At 40.8% G+C, this 12049-nt stretch overlaps 1 protein-coding gene across 2 annotated transcripts in view; it reads left to right on the top strand.

Moving 5' to 3' along the window:
• Positions 1-5061, top strand: part of LOC120428196 (oxidative stress-induced growth inhibitor 1-like) — a 101606-nt gene extending 96545 nt beyond the window's left edge. For both annotated transcript variants that reach the window (XM_052708345.1, XM_039593177.2), the window contains 2 exons: positions 694-1418; positions 2431-5061. In XM_052708345.1, coding sequence (XP_052564305.1) covers positions 694-1418; positions 2431-3559 — 1854 coding nt within the window. In that variant the 3' untranslated portion in view covers positions 3560-5061. The remainder of the gene's footprint in view (positions 1-693; positions 1419-2430) is intronic.
• Positions 5062-12049: the final 6988 nt, after the last annotated feature.

Genomic DNA, 12049 nt, shown 5'->3' with positions numbered 1-12049 from the left:
CTACAGTCATTTACAGTAATACTTAAACTTATTTTAATGCAACAATTCACACGACGTCGTGCCTCCCGATCAACGATGATGTAGGAAGGACTTGAGCAAGCCAATCAGGATGAAACACGAAATAAAATTCTTTTCTTTTCACACACAATGCCACATAATTGACCGCGCGTCACCACCCAACTAATTGAACTGATTTTCTTCTGCTTGTGGGCAAGCCAACTAGGATGAAACACGAAATAAAATTCTTTTCTTTTCACACACAATGCCACATAATTGACCGCGCGTCACCACCCAACTAATTGAACTGATTTTTTTCTGCTTGTGGGCAAGCCAACCAGGATGAAACACCTCAATAAAGTAGTCGGTTTCGATGAGAAAAAGTGGAAAATGTGGTCTAAAAATAGCGACGCCATCCCCCTATGGACGCTTGATGAATTGTGAGGTACAGAGCAACAACACATTTTTGAGTGTTGTTAGGGGACGCGCCAGCTTTATATGTGTTGGTGAGAACTGCAGATCGCTGAAATGTTTACACGCGGGCAAAAATGATCTACGGGCTTGCTGCAAAAAATGTTATAAAATGTGACAATTTCTGCAGCAAATCCACTATTGCAGATTTTGAGATATATTTTTCCTTTGGGTGTATCAAATGCAATTCGACTAACTTCTTTTAATACTTCTCCAACTTCCCAGATCGACCACCTCGTCCTTGGTCGAGGGCCGCCGGGTGGTTCCTGGCACCGGATGGACCCGAACCTGCGCACCCTATCGCTAGCGGCGTGGATGTCCCTGCCGGGCCTCCCCTTCGCCGACTGGGAGCGAACCCACCCGCCGACGGTTGACCCGTCGCCGGCGGTAGATCCCGCCGCCCCAAGCAATAACAACCACCTCCACCATCACCACAACCAAAACCCGTACCTGCCGCCGTCGGACGGAGGAGTGAAGATCCTCAAAACAAATAATCAACATGGTGCTAGCATTAATCACAGTAGAAAGATACTTATCGGTAGTAGCGTTAGTTCTAGTGGTAATTTTAACGAACCGTCGCCGTGCGCTCGGTGTAGCGAACTCAAACGGCAGCAGAACCCACGGCAAGTGTCCTTAACGCAGTGCAACCGGTGCCGGCAGAACCAACAGCAGCAGACCATCGCGTACGAGGACCCGAACGGGAAGGTCAGCGTCAAGTTGTACCCGCCGAGGAGGAATCTCGCGCTGAAGCGGCAACTTTCGAAGGAGGTCGAAACGAGGGCGTTGATTTCGCGCGTCGCCCAGTACTACGAGAGCTACGTGGACGAGATGGGCCTCGGGAAGTTCTTCATGAACGATACCATCGTGACGACGGTGCTGCCGCTGGACTTTTCGCACGTTAGCGGGCCGATTCCGGAGCGGTTGCGCGGGGGACGGTGGATTGTGTCGGGGTAAGTTGAGTGATCGTTTTTTTTTCAATTGGGATAAAATAAATGCGAAAAATGTGTGATTTATTTAAATTTTTATTGATAATTTAAAAGTTGGTAAATTTAAACAAAAAATAGCTAGAAAACTTAAAGTCAATTTAAACGGCAATAATTTCTGTTTTGAGAAGATTTGGGCCTGAGGGTTCACAAAATCACTCAGTTGTCGTGAACTGTCAAATTTGAGTCAAATTCACTCAGAATTCAACCAAAATTTAGTGGAATTCTCCCAGATTTGAGTGACTTTAGATTGCCACACAAACTGCATGAGAATTTCTCGCTTTCTTTTTCTCGCAAAAATTGTTTATCGTGCGACTTATAGCTGGATTTTAGACTGACCACCCAATTTTAAATTCGATATATTCAGCTGGGACAGTAAGAATGGTAGGCCCGAAGCAGGTCCAATCGTCTTGTGGATCAGTCCTGCATTGACCCTACAATTCTCACTGGGCAGTGCCCGTTACGACACTCTGACGAGGAATTATCAATTTTTGACTTAAATCGTTGTTTTCCACTGGACATGATCGGAATAACTTGAAGAGTTATGAATTACTGATATTGATACAGTTTTTGTTTTTGTTAGTTTTAGTTATTGAGATGACTTGAGTTGTGTTAATCCCGGCTATCCGGGTTATATCTTAATAGTCCAGAATTGGAAAATGTCACATTCAGTTTGACAATCACGCTTACGCCACATTATTTGTAGATGATGAGTGCGTTCAATCATAATGTGGCAACTTTATACAAAGAAAATGATACATCACACACTTTAAAGCGGCCAGACCTACTGCGTTTAGTTTACCACAGAGATGATTCGTTGAGTTGGAATGAATGTGAACTTAAGAATAGAAATACAATTCTGAATTCAGAGAGAATAAAATTAAAAATAAAAATAGATAAATTTAAAAGTTTGAAATTTTTGCATTTCATAATTATTTTAAAAAAATATATAAGACTAACTCCCTTTCCTTCATTTTAGCTTCGACCGCCACACCTCCAAGCAATTCACCGTGGTCTGCAAGAACCTGGTGATGGCCAACGGCGCCTCGGACCTCGCGAACCGCCTCGGCGTTAAGGGTGAAGGCCTCGAGATGCCCTGGGTCAAGTACGAGCTGCCCCATCTGGAGCGGGCGCTGGAAAGCTGCGACGAAGAGGCCCGCTCAAGGTTGAAACCGGTGCTGATCGTGGGAGCGGGACTGAGTGCGGCCGACGCCGTTACGATCTGCCGCTCTTCGGGCATTCCGGTGGTACATGTTTATCGCAATAGAACGGCGGGGCTGGACAAGATGCTGCCGGGGAACGTCTATCCTGAGTACCACGAGGTGCACAAGATGATGAAGGACGCCGGGAGGAGGTTCGAGCTGTACCAGGCGTTGCCGGAGCACACGATTGCGGATTTGACGCAGGGACCGAATGGCTCGCATCGAGTTACGGTTCAGCAGCTGAAGACGGGAGAGCGGCGCGAGATTGAGGTTTCGTTTTGTGCGATTTTGATCGGATCGAGGCCGGACTTGCGGTTCTTGTCCGCAGGGGTGGTGACGTCCGCCGGCGGACTACAACAGCAGGTTAGTCAGGAGCAGGTTGGGAAGGGTGGCGTCGATGTGGAGGTGTGCGAGAACCGGGGCATTCAACCGGTGGCGATCTGGTCGTTGACCGAGCAGTTGCTGTCGTCCCGGCTGGGCCGAAAGTTGTTCTGGCTGAAGAACATTTGTGCCAAGTGTCGTCACCTTAATGTGTGTGATCGGGCGCGGTACAAGCACTACCAGCAAACCGGGACCGGCGGCCTCAAGCCGCAGGGTTGCAATCATTACGCGGGGTTGTTCGGCAAGAGTTGCGAGTGCACGCTGCCAACGGCGACGCCGGTTTCGGCCATCGCGGACCATCAGTCTGCCACGGGGTTGGGGCTGGGTGAAGACCCGGCCAAGCCGATCGACTGCAAGAACAACCCGATTGACGTGGACAAGTACACGAACGCGGTGCTGCGCTCGCCCCACAAGGGCCTGTACGCAATGGGACCGCTGGTGGGCGACAACTTTGTCCGGTTTATCCCCGGTGGAGCGTTGAGCATTACGTCCGCGCTGCACAAGCTGCTCACCGAGAACGATTGATCGGGCTCGGAGAGCAGCGGCGGCGGCGGCGGCAGGACGGTACGTTTGTTCTTTGTTTGAGACACGTGGGAAAACGCCTGCGAAGGGACACGTGTCGAATGTTTAGTATTGGTTGGCATTCACTTCTCGGAGCGACGAGAAGGGGCCGAAAGTTTTGGATCGTCGGAAGCAATACAAAAGCATCGTTTTTGACAGTTTGCTTGAGATGATTCGTTGGAGTTGATCAACAAATTTCAATATCCAAGGAGGCATTGAAATTTGCTCAAGTCCACGTGATCAACGCGAGCACGTTGTCAAAACAGTTGGTTTTGCTCGGCGATCGGAAGATTGTGTTACGAAGCGTTACTCCGGCAAAGGGCGAGCTTTTGCAACCCATCACCAGAGGCGCTGATCTCTTTTACTCGAGACACAAACCAACAAGAGCGTTTTGTGCGTGCCGTAACGAAACGTAACGAAGAAATTAATACTTTGAAATTTGGTAGATATTTGGATGTTTTCATATATTTTATAGTTTTATTTTATATAATAAAGTTAGCTTCTAATTCACCCCTTAACTATACATACCTTGTTATGTTTTTGTTTAATCTCTTTATGCCAAATGACTTACCTTTTTGGACAAACCTTTTAATTTTGCTCTAGCTTTTAACATTCCTGTATTAATACGCCCGTTCCAGAACAAAGAATCCCACAAAAAATACCGTTTGTTGTTCCTTACTGACTAGTTCTAAGGTTCAGGCCATCGTCCAAACTTACAACACAAAAATGTTCTACAATCCTGTGATATTGGGTCGCAGCACGTCGAAAAGAAAAGGTTATTTATTTTTCGATCGAATCGAAATTTTGCCAAAAAAAACCATTCCCCTCGCCCTCGCCAGTTTGACCCACAAAACGTTAACACGAAACACGCCATTTTTCCGCAAAAACTGTCGATTTTCGCAACCTTTCCAAAATATTCTAATTGAGAGAGAGAAAAAAAAAATCAGCTTTAAATTACTTAAATCGTTCAGCGTGTGTGAATATCGAAATGTATTACAGAAAAAAAGAAGTTGAACTAACTCACTTATGAAAAAAAAAAACATGTTAAAAAGTGACGAACCCTTAAACTTAAAAACCAACTTTAAACCGAAATCACAGAGAGACTGATAGCTCTAAGCTCAGAAGGAGAGAAAGAGAGAGAAAGGGAGAGGTGTGCGCGCGAAATATGAACGCGAAAAACTCTGTTTTAACAAATCTACTATTCACTCACTCTCTAGTAAAACTCTTCTCTAATATCTATATTTGTATTAAAAGTTGTGCAAAAACTCTTTCAAAAACTCGTGTTCTCTATCATTCTGTGTGTGCCCGCTCTATCCTAGGTAGAATTATTCGCCTGTATGACAGGTGACCCGTGTTAATCTAGTTTTTGCCTTTCATGGTGTGTTTTCAAAAAAATACTAAGTAGAAACGTTTTCACCCCTTTTGCGAGTAGCTAACAAATTTCTAAAGCACAAACACACACACACTCATAATAATCTGTATCTAGTTTAAAGAAAGAACTCGATAGTTTTCGTAAAACAAATGCAATTTAAAATATATCAAAAGATAACAGGGTAGACTAGAAGTCGTTTGAAACACAGTTCAATTTTTGCGAGCAAAAGGAAACAAAAGTTGGAAGTGAAAAAAGATGGAAGGATACAATTATAGCGATTTTATAGAATCTAAGAGTATAATGGAATTCCTTTGTAAATGAATTATTCGAATTTGATACCAGATTTGCGGTTGTTATTTTTAGTCCCCAAAAAATATACTAAGTTTAACTGTTGTGAAATGAAAAAAAAGTATTTTAAATTTTTTTATCCGAAAAGTCCATTGTCTTAAAATTATCGAACGTAAAGTCACTCATCCAATCATTTGATTTTAACCAGGAGTTTCGAAATTCGGATCACCTTCTTTCAAATGATTGCTGTCAACCCACAGCACCGCACGAGCAAAAAGAGAGAGGTTGAGGAAGATAGAAAGAGAGAGAGAGTGTGCCTTCGTGTCAGGCGGACTCTGGAGTGGCGAGCTCGGTTCCGTTCGTATCAACTTCGTGTGCGCCCAATTTGCCGTGGTTACAAAAATATCGGAAAACGGGAATTTTTCGAAAACAAAATCCCGGGAAATTTGTTTTTTTTTGCGAGTTGTTTTCCTGTTTGCTGTTTCCCTTTACAACCAACTTTATTTGCATCCATTGTGATAAATGTCTTATACACAACTGAAAAGAACCCCCAAAACTATGTACTGCATTTACAAAACTACTGTTAGTCGATAAGCTAAAGAAATAAACTGAATTGAATAGAAATTGTTTTGAATATTTGTGAACCTGGTTCTGATGATTATTTATTTATTATTATTTGGGTGGCGCATTGGTTGTTTGGGAAAAAGCAATTTAGATATCATCAATTTCGATCTTTTCGACTCCATTTTAGTCAAATTTGAGTGGTTTTAATAATCAATCTAATAAACCAATTAACCTTGTTAAATTAACCAATTTTAGAGTACTTTTTCAAAACAATCAAAGCCATGGGTTCCTCATAAACCTTTTGAGGACCTTTTGAAAAAGAAAACGAGAAATGCACTTTCTCAATATTTCATCACCGCCATTGGCCGCCATCTTGAATTTACATTCCTAAACAATTTTAGAGTTTTTTAGGGGTCATACTTACCCGTGTTTATCCTTGAGCAATTTCTGCTCAAATCATGATTTTTTCTGGGACTTTTGTACCCGACCCTCTCCGATTTTAATGAAACTTTGTAGACATGTAATCCTAGGCCTATATAAGCCATTTTTGTGTATATGGAGCCAAAAGAACACAAAAATAACATTTGAGAAGGGCGTAAGGCGTTGCGTCGTATCAAAAAGTGGTCAAAGACAAACTTGTAGGAAATTGGACGGGCTTTCTGAAAAAAAAAATACACTGAAACAAAAATACACGCCACTTCTGCGAGATTTTTTGTTTTTTAAGTCTAAAACTTAAATTTAAAGGTGATGTTTTTTCGCATTTTGAGAATTCCCTTCTAGTCATATTTCCCGGAAAACGGGAAACATTTTTTTACTGTAAACCTCGTGATTTTTTCTCTGCCTTCTTAACACGCGAAAGCAAAAAAAAAATTACAGTAGAGTTTAAAAATTATCGGGAATCAACTTATGACATTTTTTTTATACATAAAATAACAGTAGTTTAGTGCTCTCGACTGTTACTCTACAATTTTGTATTGTTTCAATTTCCGACGTTTCGGCAAACTTATTGCCATTTTCAAGGATTCTAAAAAATATTTGTTTGTTTTTTTACTATTAGTGCTTGTTTTAGGTGGGAAAATACTGTGCGTTACTTACAAAAACGGTTTGTTTTCCTATTATTTTTGGAGTTTTGGGTAAATTGGTAACTGTCTTTTGTTGTTGTTCCTCAGTCTTAGTTGGCTGTAATTTTAAGGGTTTGCACAAAGGGGTGGAGGGGGGTGTTAAAATTGAGCAACGTTTCAGGTGGTTCAAAGGGCACTTACTGCATAGCAGCACATATTATGCTGGTAGCTGCTGGTTTCGGTTTCGAAAAAACTGCACTTTCCACGAAACGGTCAATTTAATCGAACGGAGCTTAATGGCGGTTTTGTTCACCAAAAAGCGTCAATGTTTATAGTTTTTAGTTTTAAGTATGTTTTTAGTTTTAAGTATGTGTACTCATAGTTTTTAGTTTTAAGTATGTGTAGTAACCCTGCGTAGATAATACTCAGGCCCTCTGTGTCTGTACGTTTGTTTACGGTTGTGACGAACTGTCACTTTTTATACGGCGCTCACTCACACTATCAAAACACACGTTTGATAGTGTGTGTGAACTCCGTGTAAAAGGGGTGTCAAACTAAAAAGTTACCCCGTTCATTTGACAACAGTTGGTGGCAAACCATCGGGGTTTGAGTGTATTTGTTTGAGTTTTTAGATCTAAATTATATTTTGTTTAGCAATTTTGAATCTTTGCAAAGAATTGGAAGTCATCCCTAATATTCGGAACACCGTACCATTTTTAGGATCTTTATTTGGACATTCTCTTCAAATGGCATGTTCCATAATTGTGGGATGTTAATGTGCCTCTCACAATTGTGGAACACCTGAATTTAACTGATATTTTCACAATAAAAAAGTTATCAGACCATAAAACATAACTAAGCTTGAATTTTGTTGGTTTCAGTGCGTAAAGTCATTATTTTGTAAACATTATGTACTCATGGGGAGAACAAAAGTTTGTTTACATCCGTAAGAAAAAAAGTGTTCCGAATTTGTGGATTTCAAAGGACAAAGTTCTTCTTCAATAACTTGACATAAAAGAAAAAAAAAGTCAAAGTAGTTATGTCACAGACATAACCGGAATGGCGTAGACTACGTAAAGTTTTGAGATGTGGACATTGAGTTTTCCATATCTTAATTTTGAAGAATTAGCTAGATACTTGAAATACATTAACGGAATAAGATCGTAAATGGGAGATGGACCCCCCGACAAAACAGAACTTAACACTCCAGTCAACTCAACTGTCATGTAACCATACTTTGAATGTGATGGTAAATCTTTGACTAGAAAGCCTTATTTAAACAATGGAAACATCGAATGGAGGAGAGAAAAACGAAAAACGATTTTTTCGCGAACCGAATGAAAATTTGGTACCATAATGTGGGGGAGAAAGGGGTTCAGAAAGCTGTGCAATCCGTCACCCCCGAAGACCAACACTAGTTCCTGAAAGGCATTTCACCGACTCATCACGGGTGGGACGAGAGACGGGGAGTGAGGCAACTCCGAACCACGGCAACCACGAAAGATCCAAACGGTCCGGCCATCGAGAGGCAACTGGCTGACGTTGACGACGAGAAGGCGATGCGCGCTTCTTTTCCAGTTCTGGTCCCTCTCTCTCCTGCTGCTGCTGCTCTGGGCTGAGCTTTCCTGCTGCTGCTGCTGCTGCCGGTCCGACGTCTGAGACGCGAATGATAGAATGGGCTCTGGCGCGCGTTCTTATATAGCCTTTCGGCCCGCTACTTCCCCTCCTTTTCGCGACCGACACTCGGTCGCGTTGCTCGGATAATTTTCCCCTCAAAATAGGTACTTGACATTCCCGTCCGTGAGTGGGAAGCGCTCATTTTGCTTGCAAAATCTGTGCATTTTGAAAACATTTTAAAACATTCAATTGTTTCAATAGTTAAACTATTTTGCCAGCAATGAAAGTTTTATAGCAAATTGCTGAATAATTTTCGAATCGAATGGAACATAAATCGTGTCGATTCGATTAGAGGGAAGGAAGATATAAGCGTTTGACGGATGACGCAGTAATCCAGGGCCTTCGGCCCGGGTTTTTTGGAATGACACCCCAGTACCTTCGACAAAGACGTAAGTCTACGTCAAAAAACAGTTGTTCGATACAGCATTAGAAAGATCGCAAGAAAAGCTTTCAAATGATGGTAAAAGCGAATCATTAAGTTCAATTTTCGATTTGCTATGATTTTTTGAACATTGGTCGATCTGTAAACTGTTCTGAGTATGAGGAATGTCTGTACCGCAAAACGGGGTGACTTTGATAGGTTCGCAATTTTTCCGCAAAATGAAGAGTATAATTAAAATACGTACGGAATGGTTTAGAATCATACTGACCGTGGTCAAAGCACATCAAGAAGAACTTTTCATAAAATTTTGAAAAGTTTAAAAAGTTAATTAACAAAAGTTAAGAAAATGTTGATGAAAGTCATTATTTTAAACTTCTCAAAGTGTCATGATTTTCTCAATGAACATTTTATTGATTTTAAATAGGTAAACGGAATGTATTTTTGGATTCATTGGACAATTTTCCACTAAGGTTAAATAAGTTTATGAATAATAAATATATTTGTTTTTGAAACACAATTTTAAAAAAATCTCCAAATTTACAAACAATTTCAGTTGAACAAATTTCATGTAAAATGTGAAAACTTGAGATTCGTGCTTCGAATTCAGTATAAAATGCAATATAAATCAATAATTTTATAAACAAAACGAATTTTAAAAAATGTCTAGGCAAAATTCCGACTTTTTAACAATTTTACCTAAAATTTAAATGTATTTTGTTAAAAAGCTTATAAACTTAGTTAACTAAATATAAACATTGATTTTTTTCTTAAAAACTATATCAGCTACTTTAGTGATGGTACATTTAACGTAAAAATCAAGTTTGAACATCTTAAATATGACCCCGGAATTTAAACTAAGAATTTGTAACGTAACTATTTTTCTAAACACTATTCAAAAAGTTTTTTTCCAAAATAGTGCACGGATTTTGTGTGGCCTACCCCAGTACATGTTTTAAAAATAATAATCTTGAGAAAACCCTTACCTGTTGGAAAATATTCCGAAAACAAATTGAAATCCTATCAAAGTCACCCCGGTTTTTTTTTGTTTGATTGCCATGAGTCCACTGCGACCATTTATTTGATCTATTGTCGACCTGCTGATCTATTTTTAGATCTGCAGAGGCTGCCAATTTGCTGTTCTTGGGCATTTGGGGAACAAAGCACACGCGCTATTGTTGAGCAAGTGTGTTGATCTGTCCACACGCCGTAACATTTTTTCCTTTCCTCTGTGCTGTTGTACTTTCCATATGTGTCGCTAGAACTGAAGTGCACTTTTTTTTATTACGCTACTTAGGATGTGTTCCCAGTGAAATCCCAAAAGCCCGGGACTCTTGCTAAGCAGTTTTTTTTTGTCCCTCCAAGCACATTTTGCGGTTGGGCCCAGCGCACTCCGCAGATGCAAATATACAGAGCACAGCCGGTCCTCGAAACATGTGAAAAGTACGAGGAAAGGTGGTGCCAAGCCATGTGGGTTTCAAACCACGACCTTCCGTTTATCAAACGAAACCTGTAACCAATAGACCACAGGAGCTCGGCCACCCCGGTTTACGGTACTCTTATTTTTAAGGCTTGGAATTTCCGTTGTCCTACTTGTTTTATGTGACTTTGCCAGTGTTTTGCAAAAAAATGTGCACTGTCAATGTTAATGTCACAGACGCAACCAAAATAACAAAGAACGAACAGAGAAGAATAAGAAATTATGAATTCATGTGTACAGGAAGTTCCACGTTACTGGCATTGATTGTAAGGTACTACAATTTTGTATGACATAATGAATTTATATTGCGGGTTACTACCTTTCAAATGCAACCAGAAGCATCTAAAACAATTGACTCTACAAAATTACAGCCTTCCAAAACTAAGGATTAAAAAATAGTATTTTTTTCCAACTAATTCCGGAAGCTCAGGTGGTCTTAGGTTAATTTTTGGCGGTTACTTCGTAAAAAGTGCATTAAATTGCCTTCCATTTGCGACAAGAGCCATCAACATTGCCAAAATTAACATTTTTAATACTTTAGAACTTACAATTTGATCCAAACTGATAGAGTTCATCCAACAGTTACACTTGTCCTTGAATGTTTTCCGAGGTTTTATTTTGTTCCTAACAGTGCGATACCGTTTTGGCACGCTCAGATTTAAACAGGCGTAACAAATGGAACGAGGTTTATCTTTGCCTAATTGAATCACATTAATACCAATTTTAAAAGTATTATCTAGTTGAAAGAACTGTTTTTCCCGTTTCTGGATTAACTCGCTCTCGGGTACTGAAACCACCAACAGAACAGTTACTGATGGAGGATGTGGGTTCAATATAAAATCATTAATTCTTGGGCAATAAATCCCACCAAACTAAGGTGGTTGAAGTCGAGTACACCAACGCGTCGAGACATAAGGCCGCGACTCGCCAATGTGCTCCCGTTTTCAGTTTCGTTCAACACTTTCCAGCGGATCGGCTTAAAAACCGCCCAGTCCCCAAAATTGCCCGTAAAAACTCCGGGTTGGCTAATTGAATCGATTCCCGTTTTTGGATCGCGACCGAAAACGAATCGCGTGCCCATATTAGGAACTAGTTTTCGAAACTCAACGCGGGAGAGGAAGAAGATGATGTCGCCGAGATCGTCGTCGTCGTCATCGTTGTTGGGTTGGAGGAGTTCATGCGGCTTAAGCTGTAGTTCACAGTATACGGGAGGTTGTTCGCGAGGGCGGTGAAGTATGACGCGCACTCCAGAATCAACGGCCTCAGCCACCACCCACATGCTGCTCACTGCTGCTGTGAATTGTTTCAGTTTTTTTTCCTTGTTTTTAAGAGCTAAATGTAGCTACGAATAAATGCTGTGACCATGATTGTGGCCCTGTCGCGTGATGAACGTTTTTGGTTTGGCTGTGACAATTATTTTAAGGAAAATGCTGTGCAAAATCTCACTTCAAACATTAAATTTAATTCAATTCAATTGGTGTTTATTAGAATTTAACAGTTCTGCTCCAGGATGTTACATTTGCAATTCAGAGATTTGGAGAACCTTTCAACTGAGATCAATTCATAAGCTTTTACAGGGAGGGCACATGTTTCTAAGTTTAGATTTTGCTAGCTGCGTGCTCTTTTAGGGAAA

The sequence above is a fragment of the Culex pipiens genome, chromosome 2 (assembly GCF_016801865.2).
Source record: "Culex pipiens pallens isolate TS chromosome 2, TS_CPP_V2, whole genome shotgun sequence".
NCBI lineage: Eukaryota > Metazoa > Arthropoda > Insecta > Diptera > Culicidae > Culex > Culex pipiens.
This window is presented reverse-complemented; position numbering and strand designations above follow the sequence as displayed.